At 47.7% G+C, this 22188-nt stretch overlaps 1 protein-coding gene across 2 annotated transcripts; it reads right to left on the bottom strand.

Moving 5' to 3' along the window:
* Positions 1-513: 513 nt before the first annotated feature.
* On the bottom strand, positions 514-21640 carry gus (splA/ryanodine receptor domain and SOCS box containing gustavus). 2 transcript variants are annotated; one of them, XR_013312587.1, is made up of 7 exons: positions 21284-21626; positions 17544-17748; positions 15778-16047; positions 12980-13203; positions 10839-11537; positions 8522-9607; positions 7353-8456 (listed from the first exon to the last, which is right to left on the bottom strand). XR_013312587.1 is itself a non-coding variant. In XM_077654420.1 (6 exons), exons 1-6 carry the CDS (start codon positions 21415-21417, stop codon positions 6073-6075), a joined length of 1176 nt encoding a protein of 391 aa, XP_077510546.1. In that variant the 5' UTR covers positions 21418-21640; the 3' UTR covers positions 514-6072. The 2 variants fall into 2 exon arrangements, 1 of the variants encoding a protein (XP_077510546.1); XM_077654420.1 differs by lacking the exons at positions 7353-8456; positions 8522-9607 and adding an exon at positions 514-6212 and having other exon boundaries at positions 11335-11537; positions 21284-21640.
* Positions 21641-22188: the final 548 nt, after the last annotated feature.

The following is a 22188-nucleotide window of genomic DNA, read 5'->3' as shown; positions in this document are numbered from 1 at the left end:
AATCCCGATCCGACTTATGGGCGCTGGGAGGCAACCCTTCATAGCCACAGCCCCCTCGACCAGAAATCGCTGGTTGAGAGGGGCCGGATTATGATGGCGACCAATGGGTTCTCGTAAAGAACCCACCCAGTTTTATACTCTGAATAAATGTTTTTCCTCCTCCTCAGCAGTATAGTTAAACCGCAGCAAATTTTTTATCCAGCTGAGGCTTGGCTAGATCACGTGATCAGACAGCAGAGCCCCGGCACAGACACTGAGAAAACTCGGCTCGGCTGTCACGTGATGCGTTGCTATGGTAGTGGCGCAGCAAGGACGTTCAAGGTCAAACGTAAGGCGACGGCGAAATATCTCCGCCGAAAGTAGTAAAAACATTCGTTTTTAAAAAGGCGGACACAAGAACAGGTGACCTCCAGTCTGGCATCAGGCTGCACAATCCCCAGGGTCCTTCAACACAGCTTCGATGGTGCAGAAAACTATCAAAGGACCCTGGCCGTAATAAATCAGACGGCCGCGTACAAACCTCGGCGCTTTTATTCGCTATTACACCAAATCTCAAGGCGTCTACACCACGACACTGACACACAAACATCCAGCATGAAAGTGGCGGCTATCCGCTGCGCGAGCACAAAGTCCACGAGGCAAGGCGCGCCCACGGCCGCCGACGTAAGCGCAAGTGGGGGCGCTAGAGTCGGTACCATGGCTATTCCCACCAACTATCGAGCGACAGCTGCGCACAAAGAAAGCGTTCGGGCAGGCCCGATACCATACTCGCGATGACGTCAGGTGATCACACTTGTTTCCGATGCTGTGCTGCTTGACTCGGTCGCACGAGCAAGCACATATTGATGTCCTTGAAAGCTTTCTTCATAGAATGGCGGTACCGCGCCGGCCGGCAAAAATTAGTGGAACAAGTCATATCCGCACAGCATGAATCAGGCCTTCGGCTTATTCGGCTCTAATATGCTGCTATAGCTGGATACAACTCAGGAACGAAGCGGCTTCTCCCTGTCAAAGGACCCTCTTCCAGCTAATGGTGTCGGCCGATTCAAGTGAACCTGCTAGTGCGACAATGCTGGGGAGGGACTGCCCGCAACATGGAGGGAAGGAAATACCCCTTTTCATCTGCTACTCCCTGCATTGTCACGCTAGCAGGTTCACTAGGATCGGCCAGTTCCATTGGCTGGAAACAGGTCCTTTGATGGGGAAAAGCCGCTTTGTTCTTGAGTTGCATCCAACTATAGCATGAATCACCGAGTGGGGGTGGTCATAAATACAACACTCACGGGCCCAATCAAGTTTACGAAAGACTGCTGTTAATGTAAAAAGCTGTTCTTGAAGCTAGGGCAATGCAGAAAGAAAAACTGACGACCATTATATACTTGAAAAAAAAAAAACGTTTTTCGGGTTCCTATTACCAGTGAGATGTTTAGAAGGTGCAAGCACTGAAAATACGAAAGGCGTGCCGGCAAGGCCACTGCTGGTCGTCATGGAACACTGCGGGCTGTCCCCAAGACTGAAACGGTACCGTGGAGCAAGGGTGTTGTGGAGAAAAAATGCTTATTATTCAGTCACCAACAATGGCCTAAATTTTACACTATAAAGTTTAGCCATATAATCACTATTTTCGGACTGAACCTTGTTACGATGCAGGACGTAACATAGACCACACTGGGCCTCCGAGACTGATCAAGTTGCTGCCATGTCTGATGGGGGCTCGCTTTCGCACTGGTGTACTCCGCTGCTGCGACAGTCTAACGCACGTCTTCCAGGGATAGCGCCCAGGGCGTTCACGGAAGTCCATGCACAAAGTGTCCTGTGCTATCTAATTTTTCATAAAACCTTTACAGCCTCCTGTGAAGTAAAAGCAAGAGGCTTTGTGGCTATCTCCCACAAGCTCTGTTGACGAAAACACACACTCAACAGTTGAATTCGACTAACACTTTGGTAGTGAAATTAAGTGCACAAGATCTGACGAAGTGTGCGACGACAGGCCAAATGACTTGACGCTGCCATAACACTACGCATGCACCACTCACACTAAGACTGGTACGATCAAACTTGCCCTCCTAGCATTTCGCTGATTTACAGAGTGGACAGTTTAAGAGAGTGTAAAAAGCCTGTTGACTTCGGACAAACTTATGCAGCGATACCTTAACACAGCCTGCATACAGCTGCAATGTTGGATACTTTAATGAAACATGCTTTTAAGTGAAATAAATTCTGAACCAGATTAGAAAACCGAAGCAACACCCTTCTATTTGCACAGGCAACTAGACTTGCTACTAATATGTCATACTATAGTGAACTCCCATTAATTTGAACTCGAAGAGAACTGAAAATTTAAAACTATGTGAACCTCAAGTTAAGACAAGCATTCTTAATGCTCACAGGACCAACGGGACCAAATCCTCTGTACAAATAAACCGGAGTTGGAATTAAGCGAGTTCAAATTAATGAGTTTCCACAGTGATATGAGAGAACTTTTTCCTGCCACTGAAAGTAGCTGGTCCATTAATATAAATAACTTGTGTCCTGCCAACAGCACATGGGCACTCAGATATAAATAAATGCCCAAATGACATGCCGTGCTCATAGACAGCTTTGCAAGATGTACTACGACACATTCAATACGCAGTTCCAGCGTGTCACTTGCAAAGGTGAACGTACAATATCATAGCACTATGCATCCAGCAACTACTCCCAGTTGAACTGGCTGCTTACAAAACTTCTCTGGAAACTTATCAGAATGTCAAATTCACTGAATTTAATTCATTACTGCACATGACAAGGGGACTATAATGTTGTCCATTAACACAGAGAGAGCAATAAATATATTACAAGCCATTTGTGGCCGATGCCGCACTAGTAAAAGAATGAGCCTATTCTTTCTGGTCGCAAACATCTGCAACATGTTTATAGGCAAGCACCAAAACACTGAAAGCGGAAATGCCAATCACTGAAGCCCGCATAAAATGACACAGCTGCATGCCCATAACACAGCTTTACAATGCCGCGAACTCATGTCTTCTAGCATCAGCTGTGGCAATAAGTGTCAAGAGACAATCCTCTCAGCAAGGAGTAATTTTTTGGTAGATGGGCTGGCATGTGTTCTGATACTGGTGGAAAGAAGGGTTGGGTTAGGAGGAAACAGTTTTATATCAACAAGGGGAGGAGAATTCAGCCTAGGCTGCTTCTCTGATAAACCACTGTCGCAAGTCTGTGGAAATGCATAATACTAGTTCCATCCAATTCCATGGCAATGCCTTGAACAGCTGACAGATGGCCAACACAAATTGTGCGTTCACATTATCTGACTGCATTGCAGTATTCACTTGACTTGAAACATGCTAAGCTGGCAGAGGACTCCCTTAATAGCCAGCAAATACTAATGTGCACAAATTATTACTTTGTCCTCCACACTGCTTCCCAAGAAAGTGGACGCATTCACAAGGCTTTCCACGAAATTCAGATGGCAATACATTGCTAAAGGGAGTGGGGGGGGATACAGTGTAACACACTTATTGCACCCAGCTCTGGCACGAATAGATTGTTCAGAACAGATGGTCAGAATAGAGGCAGCAGGTTGAAGAACAAAAGCAGAGGCCCACTGCTCACGGCAGCTACGCTCATTACAGCAACAGCACACGTACAACTCATAACCGGGTTCCCTGCGTCACACCACTTCATTACCCAACGTGAAAATTTCATGTGACAAGCCACAAGCAGCACAACCCATTTTCACACCTCGTGCCGTGCACACTAGAACATACCACAACAGCAGCCATCTCAAAGCTGGCATCTTGAAAGGGAAACCAAGAGGAAGCATCCTGCCAAAAAGAAGCCTCAGCATTGTTCGCTGCAGCCTTCTCACTTTGCAGCAGGCTCAAGACAGTGCAGCAGCTTCCGAAGCAGCCAATGCCACGCACTATTCCGGCCAAGGATGTTGCCGTCAGCTGAACGCAAATGACCGAGCGCACCTGTCTCTATGACAGCGTTGTGCTCGGCGTCTATGTACACTGAGAAACCATGGTTGAGTCCACGTCCACAATGTCCGGCATACACGGTGTCACAGACACAAAAATATCCCACCGCTCTTCTTCCAGCTGCGGAGGTGGTAGTCGCCAAAGCAGACGCATTCCTCATCGATACAGCCTACAGGTCTACAGTTGGCGTCCATTTGGAGAGCGTGCCAGCTCAAAGTGATCCCGAAAGGAGAGCTCAAAGCGAAGCCGACGAATAGGGACGACGACGACAACAACACTGCGCACACAACATTGCATTGGCAGATGATGCCATCACCAGGAGTGACTAAAGTTTGCCCACGCACACGGAAAAAGGCAGCAGTGAGCAGGCGCTGTTATTATTTTCTTTTTGTTTGCAATGTCTTTTGCAATGTCGCACCACGCTGCACAAATGCCTCCGAGTGCCACACAGCAAGTTCCGTGCGAATCACACGTTCCTCTGCAGTAAAGAGGTGTGCCTGAGCTTTGCGCAGCCCCCACCTGCAGTCGCAAATTTCCTTTCATTGAGCCAATTTTATTAGAACACAGCAAGTGTGGCTTTTTTTTTACCTCAATCATTAATACCATTTTTACTAATTACTTTGACATGCTTCACGCATATCACAGGGTGGATTCGTAACGGCCGCAATGCATAACCCAGAATATGATAAAGATCTCATCAGTTAGTTATCTTACTGAAACTCCTATGTCAAAATACTATCATCAGGGCTCATGGCACCAGCCTTGTCACTGGCTGCTGTACGGTTACTCTTTGTTGAGCATAACAACAAAGAAGGACAACATCTAATTACTAATTGTTAAAGCATTGCCATTCTAAGCAACTGCAACACAATGAAGAACAAAACATTTCTTCAATACTTCACACGAAAGTGTGACATGGCAGAGTGGCCCAACCTGTAGCAGCTCTACAGTCTGAATTTAATTTCCTTTTTTTTTTTACCTCAGAAAGCAGTTTTCAACAGTGATTTGTGTGATGCATTTCGCTGGTTGTGGTATTTAGCGTACCCACCTATACGTCAAGCAAGAGATTGAAAGTGCAACAAGAATTTGAACAGCATTAATATAAGACAATCAAATATACTTCACTGACAAAAATCTGACCGTCGTGGCATCACAGCCTATTGCTGAAGTAAAACGAAAATGTGTTAATTACACATTAAATAAATAATGGTTTGCATAAATATATATTTAATTATGTACACTTAAAAACATCCTGAATCCTATCAAAGACACCGTGCGCACCACACCTGAAAAAGCCATTAGCTTTCAATTGGGTACGCTCATCCCTGTCTATCATATTTACATGATTCCAAGCACTGCTTCCTAGTAAACAGTGGAACAAGAAAACAATGAGGAAAAAGGACCGAGATACCTAAAAGGTGCCAACTCGTTCACAGCACGCAGAAAGTAGATCAGAATGAGTGTCCATAAAATGGGTATATCTTTTTGATCAAATCACATTCACTATAGCTCAGCTCTTGAGCACTGATGGGCACTGACTTAAAGCTTTCTCTGAAAGTCTTGGCATTGCCTGGATGGACAACTACCTTTAACCAACAAGAGTTGCAGCAATTTTACAGATGCTGGCACTCAGAACCGTTTCCTCAATAGGAAAAGCCGGTTTTAGAAGAACGACGGCACGCTTAAAGGTGTGCAAGCACAGCACTGCAGATTATCAATAACTTCAGAGATAATTCCTACCATCGAGAAGAATCATTCCATTCAACTTAGCAGACTACATTCCATTAAGACCTACAAGGCTAAGCGTCTCAGACAGTACGAATTGCACAGTTCCTGTCTCAGCACAACTACAAACAACAAAGTAAGGACCGAATTGTGCGCTGAACTCCCGCATGTACGGAAAATAAAATAACGGACAAGGAAGTGATCCCTGGCTTAAATCAGTATAAATACGGCACGAATCCACCCTGCGCTCTGCTCATGAGGAAGAGGACTCCTGAGGCAGTCTCGTGAAGCGAGACAGGTGTGAGGCTTGGGCTCGGCAGTTGGCAGCCTCTAAGCGGCCCGTGTGGCGAAGGCCTGGTGGTCATTAACTGGTCCGGTCCTGATACAGCAGGTATGCCTTGAGAGCCGTCGGGAGGTTCAGTTCATGCACCCGTGATAAACGAGCCTTTCCAACACGCTGCCGAATCACTCGCCGGCAGATGTCCTTCAGGGGGAGTGGTTCCGCTGCAAAAGCATCATCATCGACTGGTTAGAGTACACTAGCAAAGGCTTCCAGTAACTTCGTTACCGGTTACCGATGCACACCACCTGCGCATTTCTTGAACTTGTCATTTAACCCAATTCTCCGATGTCAAAAACCATGTTTACGTTTCCTTTCGCATTCACTCTGTTGATCGAAAAGACCAGCAATGAGTTTTGCGTATTACATACACATATCCACCATTCACTGCTCAAGTAATGTTTTAAGTTCTCTACTAACCAATCGTATCCTCCATGTGTAACCGATCTATATTTTAAATATCATCAACTTGTGTTTGTTCAATGATCCATGCTGCTATTTTTCTCTCAGTTGATGTTATAATAGTCATTAAATTTACAAACAAGAAAAATACAGTTCCAGTCACCACCAGCAGTCCTCCTGTCAGAGTCATGGAAGGCATATTCGTTGCCTCCCATACCATTTCAATGGCATCCCAGTTAACTCGATGGATCACAGAACAGCGCAGGATTTATCAAAAGTAAAAACAGCGCTAACCACAGACAGGACAGCGCCTGTCCTGTGTGGTCTTTGTGGGATTTGTATAAAAATTAGCGCTGTTTTTACTTTCGTAACACAATGTTACACCAACTAGCCCAGCAAGAGGTACCACAGGATTTATACTCGCTGACAACTGTGGCACTGCAGCCAAGGCTGAAGGACTGAAGTGCAAGCGTCATTCCGTGGCAGAATAAAGTCTTGAACATAATGAGAACAAGGCCAAGAAATTTGCACAAGAGATTCTACCCTCTAACATGCTGAAAAAACGAACGACATTGTACTGCTGCCCTCGCAATTACAGCATTACACGGCTGGAGAGAAAGCAGCAGTCAAGGAAATGTGTCAGTCACCGGAGGAAAGAAGAAAGGAGAGAATGCTTGTTTACAGGCCAGACTACTTGGTGCAGTGACAAGTGGGCAGAGTCCCGTCTCCTTCTCTTTCCCATCAAGCCCTGGCTTCAGTGCCACAGAATGTTGCCCACAAGTATAGTACATTCAGTGAGAACATCAAACCTGAAGCCAAAGAAGTCAAAAAGAAGTCATCAAACCTGCCTTCAGCAGCCTTTAAATGTGCCACTGACATTCCCCATGCATAAATGTGTGGCTTTAAGCGTCTTTTCTCCCTATTCCACAAAAAGGAAGCAGCAAAGTGAGTACCAGTCCACACAAGGATGTTGAACGATAAAAATGGCAAAAATCCTCGAAGTGCAGACTACAAACATGAAACAAAATCAATTATGGCTCCGACTCTCACACCACCGATGCTAACTAGTGTTTTGTTACCTCTCATCATAACGCAGCAGCAAAACCTGAACACTAATGGACCTCCAGCTTCATGATTCAGCTCAACACACCACAACGTCACTACAATAGCAAACACCGGCGGACCACTTGCAGTTATTTGGTGTGTTGGCTGCCCTGCCTTATCTTTTTCACCTCTGCACAGTTGTTTTATCGCCTGTGTATGGTGGGGCGCTGCGCACTTCCAACTGTGGCATGTTTGCTTTCCTATCTGAGCTTTTCCCAATGGCATACACTTGCCGATCCTGCCAGGGTCCAAGAGACTGGTCGACATTGGACAGCTGCATAAAACGGTGAAAGCATAAGACGGTGAAAGCTGCCAGAACCAATTGGGTTATGGAAGCAACTGTTCCTGAACTATCTAGTCTAATCTGTCACTGTTCTAGGCCGATTCCAAGACAAGCTTCCCTTTTAAGATCCTGTGAATTGCTTTGCAGCGCAGTTCGACTGTATTAACTTCAAAGCAGGAAAAATGTCGAAAAATGAAGTGAAATTCTTCAGCTATAATGTAGTGCCACAGCTACACTAGCATTTATCCCACAAAACGCTTTCTAGGACTGCACTGCAAGCACTAGCATACACAACATCCCCTCACATTCAACAGCAAGTTGTGCATCATGAAACTGACCAAAGGAATGTTTCAGCTCTCAATTTTTATTATTTGCCAGGCAGTCCATATTGCCTGTTTGGTCTTGACAACATTATCATCTCACAAAAAACCTGAAACGGTACCAGGAACTACCGAGTCTTCCACTCGCTCATCTCATATGCGACAAAAGGTAAGATTTAAACGAGGCCTTCAGGCTATTTATTATATTGTCTTTCACACAGATTTTGAACCTCTCCTCACTGAAGCCGTACAACACCAAAGAAAATGGAATGCAATATCAAGTTCTAGAATGTGCAAACCTCAGTAACTTTCGTATAACACCAAAGAAAATGGAATGCAATATCAAGTTCTAGAATGTGCAAACCTCAGTAACTTTCAAGGATCAACTTCAAAATCAATGCTAGCATGCCAGAGCAATTTGATATCACAGATAATTATGACTATGTTGGGTGATCATAGCTACCACGCTAATGATATTATTACCACACATGCCAAGCCTCCACACCATATGTGCTTCTGCATATTGCCCATCAGGATGCTTTAATGCTGACATTTATTATGGCATCTTTCGTTACAGCCCAAAAAGAACAAAGAAAAATGAGAAATCATGAAATCAACAAATGCGAATATAAACACATCGCACAATATACTACAAACATAAAAAAATTCTGCACAAAAGAAGAAATTATTTTTGGGTAAATATGTTCCAGGATGCAAGTCCAAACAGACAAATCACATATATTCCACAATTTTCTCACACAAGTTACTAAGACCAAAGCAATATAACTGGTGTGTTGTAAATCTTGGGAGCTACGGCACTGCACCTGACCACAATTAGATGGCTTCTATCATGAATGCCCTTCATCGTCCTATATGAAGGCTGTACTGAATGCAACTTTCCCTTTGCCTGATTCTCAAAGTAGACAGGGTCCGAAAGCCCCAGCAATGCCCTGATACAATAGAATATCAACGATACGAATCTCATAGAGTTGCAAAAATCATGTTTCATCCAAAATGAACAAAATCCGCACGCAGAAGTATGGGAAATGCGTTCATGTAGATGTGTTTTACGACTGACCAAATTACGACTGACAACATCGGCAATGTGCAGGCGGCGCACCACCAATTTTTAAAAAAGAAAAGAATGTTTCGCTGGAATCCTGTTGAAGCCAGGTGCCGAGCTGATCGACGCAGCGCAAGCACAACTCGCTGCCCTATGCCCAGTGGCAACCTGCCGAGGCATACCTAGACGTGCCCGAGCCAGCGTGAACTGTTATGAAGTGATCTGGTGAGTTACCCTCTCGGTCAACCATCGAAGGTATAAAAAGCGAGCAAAGAAGAGAGAGAGGCACAATGATCGGGTCTTCGTTGTTCGATCGAGCCCGTCTTAACAATCCATTACACTGTCGACCCCTGTGCCGAACCCTTGTATTGTCACATACAGTAAAATCTCGTTACTACGAACATCAGATTAACGAAATTTTCAGATTTACGAATTTTTTTAAAATCCCCGCCAAAATGCCTATACTTTCAATGTAAAAAACTTTCAGTACTACGAATTTCAAATTACCGAATATTTCAGAATAACGTATGTAATTTAATCTCGCATTCGTCGCAAAACGCTTCGTTATTACGAAGTTCCGTACCAAATCCCTGAAGCTGACGCCTGTCATCATCATCCGAAGCATCAGCTATGCGCTGGGGAACTCGTTGCAACGGATACAGCCCCAGCAGTATCGCCATCACGCGAGGCGGCGCGAGCTGCCGCCCGATACAAAGGGTAAGGCCATTATCATCCACCCAGCGTGTGGTCACATACGTACTGCGCAGCAGTCTTAAGCCTATTCAGCGCAGTGTCACCACGTCGACAGCGAACGTTAGGATCTGCGAAGTTATCGGCGCTGTGATTGTGTTGTGCATTAGCTTTGCTGACAATGAGTTCTCCTGGCCCCCGCGTTAAAAAGAAGGGACGCCAGTTTTCGCTTAAAGAAAAAGCGGACATTCTGTCGCAGCTGCTGGAAAAAAGCAAGCGGACTTGTGCAGGGAGCTTGGCATTACACCGTCAACAATAGCAACGATGTTCCAAGATCTGGACAAGATCGTAAAACTACATCGAGTGTCGCAGCTGGCTCCCTCAAGAAAACGTCTGCGGCTGGGCAACTACCGTGGACAGCGACTTTCGAATTATGTGGATAGCGACAGCGCGGCGGCTACATCCGTGGAGCTCACCACCGAAGACATCGTGAATCAAGTGCGTGAGCAAGACGATGCCAACACTGGATCAGCGCACGAAGAGGAAGAGATTGTTTCCAGCTCGGATGTCCTAGTCTTTCTAGAGAAGACCCGATCATTCCTCGGGCGCTGCAAAGATGTCCCCGATGACGTGCACAGGAAGGCCGAGGATGTGGAGACGTTCGTCCTGCAGCGTTTGTCGTCTACTCGCCAGAAGAAGATAAGACTTTTTCAAGCAATAAATTGTAGTTAAACTGTGCCCAGCGTTATCGTTTATTATTTACTTACCAACACATAAATCTGCTGCAAAGGTACCTAATTTTAGTTCTTGTGATGCATTACTGACATGAAAATAATGGTTTTTCAGTACTACGATATTTCAAAATAACGATTGAAATTCGGCGGTCCCGTGAAGTTCGTTGTAACGAGATTCTACTGTATATTAATACATAAAGCTCTCTTCATCTGCTCCACCGTTATCTTTCATCGGCTGGCTTGCCCTTGTCACCACAGTGGTGACAGTGGAGGAAACGTTAGGATATCCTAGCCGTAACAGCGAGCCGCACGCCACCGCTCACTGCTTCACGGTGCGTACCGGGTGATTGGCAATCTGATGTCAGTTTATGTCTGGCCAGTGCCTAGTACTCGGTGGTGCAGTCTCAGCTCATGCGTTCATATCATCTGTAGTGTTGGGAGAAAACAATCGGAACAGCCAAAATTCTGCACACTGTGCACAAAGCACTCTGTACAGAAAATTTCAGAAATCTGTATCATCCCGAAATTTGTACAAACTGCGATCGTTCCATCCAGATTCTACTGCAGAAGTAAGAGGCACACAAATAGCTGCCTTGAAAGCGAATGTGATGCAACTTGAAGCGAGTGCAGAAAGCAAGCTTTCCGAAACTAATCTGTGGAGAGAGGCCGTTCACAAAAGGGAGCACTCACGATCAAGTCCGCCGATGTATTTCATGGTGATCTCGCAGTGCCCCCAAACAGCGCTGACTACAGGGTAGAGCTTCTTGCCACGCAGGCCTCGAAATGCCACGCCGAGGTACCGGCCTTCAACCACAAAGGACAGCGTGCCTTCGTCCATGTCCAGGACCACCAGGAACGCGTCCGGCACCAAGAAGAGCTCATCGGTCGGGCGGCTGCATTTGCAGGACAGACAAAAAGAAGCTTTAAGCATTACATATTGACTGGCGTGGCTTGTACAACAAACATGCCAGGCATGCTTATGTGGAAAAGACTTGTTTACAGGATTTACCGCACCGAAGCTCTAGTGACACTGCAGTGGAGAGCTCCAGATTAATTTTGACAACACTGGCGATTTTACATTTCACTTCCGCTAAAATTTAACACTGAGATTTGATTCGATAACCCTGGCCTCAGCAGCCGAATGACAAAGCCAATGAGACCCTGCAGCAATAACTTCAAAAGCCAAGTTTGTGCCCTTGCTTTGCACAAACAAGCAATGGAAATGCTTCTTCATATGTGTCGAAAGAGCAGCAGCAGATCAAAGTGTTTTTAGAGAGCCAAAACAATAAGAGCATTTGATTAAAAAATGGTGGCCATTTTAATGCTTCAAAATGATTTTCTGGTAGACTGCCCCGTTATTTTGTGCTGCGTGCTCAACATATAGACGATGAAAAAAAAATATTTTGTATCCCAGAAAATATATTGCAGCCTAACCTTGACACTGCAGAGGAAGCTTCCATGATAATATGGACCGCACAAAGGGCATCAAGTTCAGAATACCATGTACAGCGGCAGATTGCCACAGCCACTGAGCCAGCACAATGAACGGCCATACAACATCAAAATGGCATTCCTGGCAAGTGACCTGCCCTCGAATTTCTTTTGCCTTAACCAGTTCCATAGCTCAAGATGCACAAGCAAGAGTTGCCATTAGAAAATATGGCCTTACTTAAAACTTCGTGGAACCTCTTCAATGTTTAAAAGTTCCTACTTAAACTTACCCACAATGACCGAATTTACCCTACGAGATGGGCTGTTTACAACTAGCACCCATGGATTCCTATACCATGCCACATTCTCTCAAAACGAAAGCAGAATTTCATGAGCTTATTCATGCTGAGCTATCCATCTACATGTCTAGCATGACCTTCCATTACTCTGCTACATTTTATGCAGTGATTTTGTAAAAGCTAGAGTAGTGCAAGTATTAAAATTTTCTAACATAATCGAATAGCAATATTTGCTCAGTATGAAAAAAGTATTTCAAGAAAAGATAAATACGAAAATGTTGTTGCCCTTACTTTTTTCTTTAATAATGTATGTGTCAAAAGCAAAAAGATGTAATGCAGATGTTCACGAACTGCATGCTGGAAACTTGCTGTACTGTCGCAAATCACTACAAACTATCATGTTAATTTCAATTTGTCCTTCTCCCAGACATCTCAAGGTGTGCAAAATTTCCCTGACAACTTTAGGTTTTCCAAGTCACTAGACACCTTGGATAACGTGACAACTTTTCATCAAACAGCCCTTCTCGACTTTTTATAACCCCTTTCCTTTACAACAGTGGCAACAGCGTACCAGCAGCAGCAAAAAGGAAGACGGGTGTACTCACCAGTCACCGGGATAGGTGACAGCAGGATTGTTCTTGACGTCATGGTAGAGCTTGTTGCGGCCCAGGTCCCACCCCCAGGACTCACGGTTGCTGCCCACCAGGGACTGGTAGCCAACCGAGTGTAGGGGGGCATCGCGGGTGGCCACACCCACCACCGCATGCGTGCCCCGCTGCCGTGTGCTCCAGCGGACTTCCCACACATGCAGCCCTCGTGTGTAGCCCACCTGGGAGGATTTTAAAAACACAGATGGTGAATGATCAGCCAAGCCAAGAGCCTGCTGAAGTGGCGCCAAGAACAACCACATTAAATTTTTGTTCTTAGTAAAAACTGATTGTTTGGCTAGGTTTGTTTGGCTACGTTTTGATCGTTTGGCTATACTTGGCTATGACCATTTGGCCATTTTTGGCTATACTGATGTCTGTTTGCCCACAAAAAAAAAGTACTGGAAAAAAACTTGATTTAAAAATGCCACTCAATTCAAACTAGTGATGTCTATAACAGAAAGGACTCCACGGTGAACAGCAGTGTGGTCTAGTTTCAGAGATCAGCTTTAAAAAATAAAATCCCTATTAACGTCACCATAGTTTACTTGAAGGTATTACTTGAAGTAATGGCCAGTGCAGCAATACTTGCATTTTTTTTTTTTGCCTCTTCTTGCGTATAGTGGGTTCATTTTCAGTGAAAGTAGTTTCTTTGTTATTACGGTCAAACCTCGATATAACAAACATGGATATTACGAATTATTGCCTATATCGAACTCTTCATAAATATTTTTGACAAACGAATGCAATTTATACATAATATACTGAACGCGGCTGGCCATGAAGCGGATATATCGAACTCCCCAGCGCCAAACTGTGCCCGTTCCGATGGCAGGCGGCAGGGTTCGCAGCACTGCACAAGTGACTCATGGTGATTCGGCAAGCGTTTGAGCCAAGGTTTGCACTTTTTATCTCTCACTCGCCAACAACAGCGTGTATGTAGGCTTGCAGTCTGGCAGTCAGCACGCGTTCACGCCTCTGGCATCCGTCAACAGCACCATGGAAGCAACAGCGCAGGTGGTTGTAAGCTTGCAGTAGCAATCCTGCGCTCATGTCGGCTGTCGCAGAGGTGGTAAAAACGGCAATAGCTTTCGTTTTGACATGCCACTTTTCACGCGACACGGAGCCACCGTAGCCGGCGCTTAACCTGCGCTTGCGGTGCTGTGTGGGAAAGCCAACCTAACTGGCTCACGGTTTTTTGCCGCCTTCGGAATAGCCGCGAGCGCCTTCGAAACGTCATCAAAACCTGGGAAAACGTCTCTCCGTTTCTCTAGTAAGGATCGCCAGAATTGCTGTCCCTTCAATGACTAAATTGCGTCTGTGTTGCGCACGTTTCTGAAGAAATTTTATGTTATGAATTTCGGCTACAGAGAACTATTTTAAGGTTTTTTACTTGTTCGCTATAATGAGGCTTACTGTATAATGTGGTAATCTGCTGATACAGGACAATTTCAATCTGTCCTTAGTGACCCCTTTAAGCTACCAAACATTGCATTCCCAGGATGCTAGGGGCTACAGCACTGCACTTTACCGAACACAGGTGCAACGTGTATTGGACATGCACAACAGCATAGTTGTTTCTCTTCCTACTGCCTATGGCCCAGCCACTCGCGCCAATTATGTTACGAAACTCAACCTTTTACCCCAAATATATTCAGCTAAACTTCTGCTTTTGACTGGGCTGGTTTGTGGCCAACTCCCACAGACACAACGTAAACACAACACAACTGCACTCTTGCATATGACCAAACAGAACTGTTACAGCAACAGAACTCAAACCAACAAGTTCCTTTTAAGATTTTTAGAAACAAACCACACTTTAGCAATGACTGATCTCAATGATCTGCAAAAAAAGGAAGCAGTAAACACCACAATTAGGTTCACTCAGTCAAATAAGCACATCTCTCTTTCTTGCTGCTAGATTCAATGATCAAGTAAGCTAGCAGAGGAAAAGAACCATCAAGCCTACTGCCACATACCTTCCTGTACATGTAGTTCATAAATCAGTTTCCTACCACAATAACTGAAATAAAGCGGCGTGAAAAGTGCGTTGCTCCTCTTACCTTCAGGTACAACTTGCTTAAGCTTAAATCAAAAATTCTTGAACAAGTCAACGAAAATGAACCAACAGCCAAGTGACAGGCTTTGTTAATGCAAGCAACACAGAAGTACCACAGTGGCCACCAACTTTCTTGGCAAAAACAGTGACCTTACACAAAAAAAGCAATGCTATTTTATTTATTTATGCATACTGCATACTTTCCTCAAGCCCAAGCAGTGGTGAGGTCACGCAGCAGACTATGAGAAATGTGCCAGTGGTATGTGACTTAAAATTATGCTTGGTGCCAGGCTCACTCTGCCCCATAACACTGTAATGCCTTAATCAAGCTCTGCCTATGCTTCAAAATTACCACAGTAACCAGTCTGTGTTTAGATGCTTCTGTTTTTTAACCTAGTTCAAGCAGGACACCTCCTGCATTGTTACAACTATGGATGCAAAGGTGTTCGAGCCAACCACTACTTTTGATAGCCTGAAGTCTTGTTCCACTGTAATTGTTCTAGAGCCTTTACCCAATTCCTCCTCTTCATTAATGCTTTGGCTACAAGTGTAAACAAAAAGAACAAATGGACATCAGAAGTTACACAACAGCAGCCACCTTCATGCATGCTACCTATTCACCAATCAATGCAATGAGCAAGCAGAGAGTTTCTCAGGTGTCAAATGTGCATGCTCCCTGCCAAAGAGAACTACACACCTTGCCACGGATGCAGTCCGTGCTCTGGGCAACAGGGTGCCGGTGGAAAGTGAGCCGGTCATCCTCCTTGACAAAAATATTCAGCGACCGGTCCTCGGGGTTCCAGGCATGCCGGCACTGTAGCTCCGATCCAGCCGGCGGCATATCTAGAAGCAGCTCAAGACGCAACGGCCGCTGAGGCTCCCGCACTTCGTGGATCCAGCCAGGACGATTTGGGTGGGGAACTGACGGGGCACCCACCACGCTCTCTTCCTCCATTGGCTGAACCACCTGTGCAACGAAGAACTCGATGAAGAGAAAAGCTCACCACGCACCAACAGTAGTTCCCAAAGCAACAAAAAAGCAAGACACACACACAAGCAAACATCCTCTGTGAAAATGCTTGCGACGTCCTCACATAAGCTGGCAATCTTCTCTGCCCAATTAGCAAGCAGCACCACACTAATAAGCATGTTGCTGTGACCAGAGTGTGCTAGGGGCACACATCAGCAACCCCTGCCAGTCTGGGTGGTACAGGCACATGAGGAGTGTTGTTCCTCAAGCAACAAGGAAGGAAGAAAGGAAGAAAGGCCATGCCCTGCTCTTATGCACAATTTAGCACCAACACACAAGTTCATGGCAACTCATTTTTGTGAGAACGTCCCCTCCAACTACAGGTACCTGCACTCCTAAATGGAAAACCAAGCATTTTCAGTTCTGCGACGTACCCTCTGTAAGAAAGGCTTCCTGGTCATCTGCTTCATTTGCTGGTCAATACATTGTACACAAGGGGAATAAGCATCTTCAAGGTCATGCTCCAATGAGCCTAGCAAGGACATTCTTGAATTACCCTGCAAGAACACTTACCAGCTAGATATCAATTTCATTTTATCATTTTCCAGACTCACTTCAGCATATGTGTGTACATGAGGAAACTTGGCACAACCTTAGCTAGAACTGCTCATAATGCCTCACACCAGGAGATGTAGCAACGTTCGACTTTGCACCTATAGATATGCAAGGTTTCACCTCTTTCCCACATGGAAATCATGTAATGAACAATCATGCACTACATGACCAGAGAAAAAAAGCCATAGGCTGTGTACAAATTAACTGCGAGTAGTGCCCCTTAAAAAATTACGCATGATCCAGCTTAATCGCCCAGTTTTCAGCACTGGGAAAGTGGTTGAAGTGGGGAGGCTTGACATCCTTTCCTGCAACCCTTATCGCAAGCAAATGGCACTTGCACATAGCTGAAGCTATACCTATATCAACAGTTACTCAGTTGAGGATCTCTCACCGCATTGTGCACCCCCTTCATAAAATTCCTCCCGGTTTTCCAATAGCCCTCTCCCTGGTGTAAACAGTGTGACGTCAAAAAGGTCTGGCCCGATGGGCAAAATCGTCCACTTTCGGTTCTGAACCAGTTTTGCTGGTGTCGAGCGCTCTCCCGCCACTTTCTTTCCCCAAGTCAAGAGCCTTTCTTCGCCCAGTGAGAGCCTCCTCGGTATGACGCACGTTTTGCCCATCAGACCAGAAACACGTGCGCTGATGACATAGGCCGGGAGAGGTCTATTTCTAGAGCTAGTTGGCATACTCTGCATGTTAGCTGCGAGCGCAACAAGAGCTGTGTGCGTGCACATGCACTGTCCCCGTTTGTAATCGTAAGCATAGGCCCAACCACAGTTAACAAGCAAAGGCAACACGGGGTTGAAAGACACCTAGACAAACTACCTCTGACGCATCCTGGTGGGCAGAGAAGCAGCACCAGAAGGGGTTGTTCTCACCTTGAGGCCGGTGGTGACCTTCTGCCCCATGGCGGCGCCCCTGTGGTGGTGTCGGTGCCTGCGCTGCTGTCTCCTCCAGAGCGCACTGGGGCCGAGCCTTAGCGCCTTGGCTGGGCAGGCAGGGCCATGCTGCGGCTGCAGCCACGGCACCACTCGGCCCTCGCAGCACAGGAGCAGGCGCGGGGGCACTGCCGCAGCCAAGCACCTGAAACACGAAAGATTGCAAATGACTATCAACTGCTGCTCTATTTCTGCACCCATTATGAACCACTCTAGCTCAGGGGTGAACAATACTTTTCAGTTTTCTGCGTCTGCGCTTAAATGCACCTATTTTTAATGTCTTTAGCACCTACACACACTGTTCAATGATAGCACAGCAAGCCTCAACACCTGCCTCTATTGTGTTCTTTCTGTCCTTTGAGCACTTCAAGTGGCCAATGGATCACCAACTAGCCTCATCATTCACAATGCTATCTTCCACAGCAGAGATCTAGCAGTGTACTACAGTGGCCACAACAGGCCCTGCTCTTGCATAAAAAAAAAAAAATCGCTGGCATGCAGGCTACATTCTCAGGCTAAATTCTCTCTCTCTCTCTACTCAAGCAGCACAAATAACTTTTTAGGGAAAGCTGTCTCCAAAAATGACAGCTTTGGATGCAGATCACCTGGCTGATAGAGAAGTTTAACCGAATGATCTCGACTCATGAACCTCACACTCATTTTCACAGGAACAAAGGCATAGAGACGAAACGAAGCTGATGAAAGGTCCTCATATTGAGCAGTTCAGCAGCACTTATAGCATAACTGGGCCACTGCAAGCATTTGGCTGTATGTCCCAAACCTGGAGCATGCAAATGAAAACAGACAAATGTTGAGAAACATAGCTGCTGCTACAGTTGAGCACAACAAAGAGACATAGATGTGCACAGGTGTCTCCATAAGGTGAGGGGTTAAACTTCATGGTAGCACTTGTTCACGTCTTCTGGACAGCAAAGAACAATATGGGACAATTTGTACACCCGCTTTCCCCCGTCTATTAGGGGGACACTACCCTGCTTTCCCCTCCTCTGTGTACTCCTACGTGCACCGAACAGCAGCTGCATCTATCTTTGATTTTAACTGAGGGTACTATCTGCCCAGAATAGTGAAAGACATAATAACATCAGGACAGCACACAATGCAATCTGCGATAACATACAAGGCGGTGAATCAGGCACGGTGATCTGAATACCCAGACACAGCAAAAGGTGGAGGCAGAGAGGGGCAACATGCAAGAGTCATCGAAGCTCAGCAGTAATATCCTGGACCTGCCATCTGAGTAGACAACCAAACAATGGCGTCAGTGGCGCCAAAGTCGCGAGCTGCTTCAGTGCATTCCAAAGGACTTACAGTGGTAGCGTCATCTCCGCAGCCTCCACAAAAAAAACAAAAACAATACGGATTCGGAGCACACAAGCTTGCGATGCGTACGACCACCGACTACGCTGACCTACGCGGGCCGCAATCTCCGGACGGTGAACGCTCCCGACGAAATCCCGCGAGAGGCCGCAATAGGTATCGGCACTACAGGAGACACCGCCGCACTCCGAAACGGCACATTCGTAGGATGGAGTGCAGAACGACGCACAACTCTGGCATCGAATCCCGGAGCATGGCACCAAGAAGCGTTCTCCCCAAAACCGGCCGCACTCGCAGAGCTGCGGCGCTTGCTTGCGCGAGACCTTTTGTGGCCCGAGGCCGGTACACCCGAGGCAGGCACAGTAGCAGGCAGGCAGCTCGCGCACTCTTCCGGTCGGCCGAGCGACCAGCTGTCGGCGGCGCGGAAACAGCTGCTGTCCGTACCGGTGCGCGAATCGTGAAACACCCCCTCCCTCTTCCCGTCGTTTTTCTTCTTTCTTTTCTCCCGTCTCGAAATCGAGGCGCGGCTACGACAGCACGTTACGTGAAACCTCGAACAGCATGAGCGCGGCTTCCCCCGACCCCACCACCCGCCCGCCCTTCCCGGGGGCCTGCCTGCCCAAACTCGGCAAGCTTTCTGAGAGTGCCATTGACCTCCTTCGCGAGCCACCCCCCCCCCCCCCCCCCCTCTCTAGGGGGTGAGTTCCCACAAGCAGTCGCGCAGACCTGCGCGGCTTCGCTCGCCAGCAGGGCGACGCCTACCCGCGACGACAGTGCGACATTAGGCGACAACAAAAAAAGCGAATGAACGGAGCGCAATGCCGCTGACCACAATATTACTTTTCTTCATTTCTTTAGCGGACATTTTTTTTTCTTTTTGCTGCTGAGAAGACAGCGTAGAACTCTCGGTGAAGAGAACCATGGGCTTCTTTTGAATTTCTTTACCACGATTCGGCACCGGCGCGTGCACACGAAACCGACTGGTTTCACAAGTACAAGGCGGGTTCGACACTTCGCAAAAAACAAAATCTAAACCAAGCCGGTCGTCGACGGCGACAGAAGAGAAACCGATCAACATGACCGGTCGAGATCCTCTTTCACTCGGCACCCTGTGCGCGGCAGGTGAGTCATTAATGAGGCGGAACATGCAGGCAGCAGCTTGGAACTTCCGGACACACAACTGGAAGCCGATTGGATCGAACTGCGGTTACTTTTTGTTTACGGCTGCTCCACAAAAGGTTGCCACCGCCTGTGACAGAACAGCTGATAGCAAGCAATGCTTATTATACGCAGGTGTGATATTAGCGGCGCTGTTCCCCAGCAACGACAAAATAAAAGCGACGAAACGAACAACGGAAAATTATCGTCACAAAGCACGGTTGCAAAACGCTAGAGGTGAATGAATGGCGGAGTCACTTCTTGGCGGCACCCCGCTACCTCGCAGGTAGACAACCCGCAATCTCGAGCTTACAGTTACAGGCTGTTCGCCCGCTTCAATCATTACATCTTCCCGGTCTCGCTGCGTCTTCCTCGGCGTTCTAAACACGCGACAGGGCTTCAGCCTCAACCTTTCCATGGGGCGAAGATTATGCGCTTTCACGCAGCGCGCTGTGATCGCCAACCGGCAAAAACACCCGCCGTTGCAGCTGTCACGGCATCGATTGCTGTCCAGCCCGGCGATGCGATGCACGAGAGCGAATGGCAGGCATAGAGGGCATAAACCGGAACACGCGCGCTAGCGGAACCGGACGGGGAATAGCGGAGGGGAGGGGGGGGGGGGGGTCAAAAAGGCAACGGCTGCAAACTCGACCCCGCTCCTCCGCGTCACTATATTTACGGTAAGGGCGACCGCGTGGAGCGAAACCGGACACTTAAACGCACGTCGCCGGCAAAGGGGTGAAAAGCGAGCTGGCAAATAAAAAAAAAGAAAAACAACGCCCATATCGACCGCTTTTTCACATCGGGGCACAACTCGCGCACTAACTGCGCGCCTCACGGAGATCCCAGAAACAGCGCTTCTTTTTTTTTTCTTTCGCGTACTTTGCAAAACAAGGCGGTGCAGTTAGCGCTCGGAGCGTGCGACCTGCGCGCAAGTTTCGATTTCTTACGTAGTACACAACGCGCGAAGTCGGGACACGCGCTTATCGACGAGCCGCGCTCCAATCAAGGCGGCACACGGATTGACCGCTACACAGCGGACAGACCAGGTGCGGCGGTGCGCCCGACTTCTAATCGGCCAGCCACTTATCGGTAGATGGCAGATATAAGCCGCTTCGATCGGGGCCAAGTGCTGCTACACAACACGGGCAGCGGCGCTGGCAGGGGCCGAGTCGTCGTCTCACCGGAAGTGCTGCGGCTCCCGCCTGAAGTGCGGTAGCGGCGGCACGTATCCCAGGCCGGCCTGCAGCAGCCACGGCCCGAGCGGCGAGACCAGGGCCAGGGGCGGCGGCGGCCTCCCGGCACACGGCGGCATCATCGCGCGCACGACAACAACGCGTCGTATCGCTAGCTGCTGCTGCTGCCGCCGGTGCGGCGCCGACCACGACTCTGGCTCCACGACGAGCGGCTCTCCTCGGCGAGCATGGGGCTCTCCCACACTCTTCCCCGGGCGGGCCTAGCGGGACTACTCGACGGCACGCCACGGCGGCGGCGGCAGCTGCTGCTCACGGGGCGCGAGCAGTGAGCGCGGGGGACCGTCTCCTCGACTGCACGCGGCGCCGCGATCGATGCTGCTCTGCTGCCGCGCTCGCACGGCCTGCCAAAACGGGCCGCGTCCCGGCCGGGAAACCCGGAGTGCTTTCGTTCATTCTTTTTTTCATTTTCCGCCAACGTCGCGAGTCCTCTCTCGGGGCCCCACCTCCTTAAGCAGGCCCGAGGCCGGATTCTTAGCGGGACCCGTCCTCCTCCCTGCCTGCGTCCCTACGGCCTATTGTTTGCAAGAATCGCAGTGACGGCGAGGCACACATTGAGACGGAATGGCCAACACCGGTGGACCACACCACCTACAAAAAGTCCACGTTTCCGTGTACATCATTTTTCGGGCCGGCGCTCGGCTGCCGGCCCGAAAGACGCGGGTTCGATCCCGGCCGCGGCGGTCGAATTTCGATGGAGGCGAAATTCTAGAGGCCCGTGTACTGTGCGATGTCAGTGCACGTTAAAGAACCCCAGGTGGTCGAAATTTTCGGAGCCCTTCACTACGGCGTCTCTCATAGGCTGAGTCGCTTTGGGACGTTAAACCCCCATAAAC

This window comes from Amblyomma americanum, chromosome 2 (assembly GCF_052857255.1).
Source record: "Amblyomma americanum isolate KBUSLIRL-KWMA chromosome 2, ASM5285725v1, whole genome shotgun sequence".
In the NCBI taxonomy this organism is placed as follows: domain Eukaryota; kingdom Metazoa; phylum Arthropoda; class Arachnida; order Ixodida; family Ixodidae; genus Amblyomma; species Amblyomma americanum.
The sequence above is the reverse complement of the archived record's forward strand: the minus strand, read 5'-3'. Positions and strand labels throughout refer to the sequence as shown.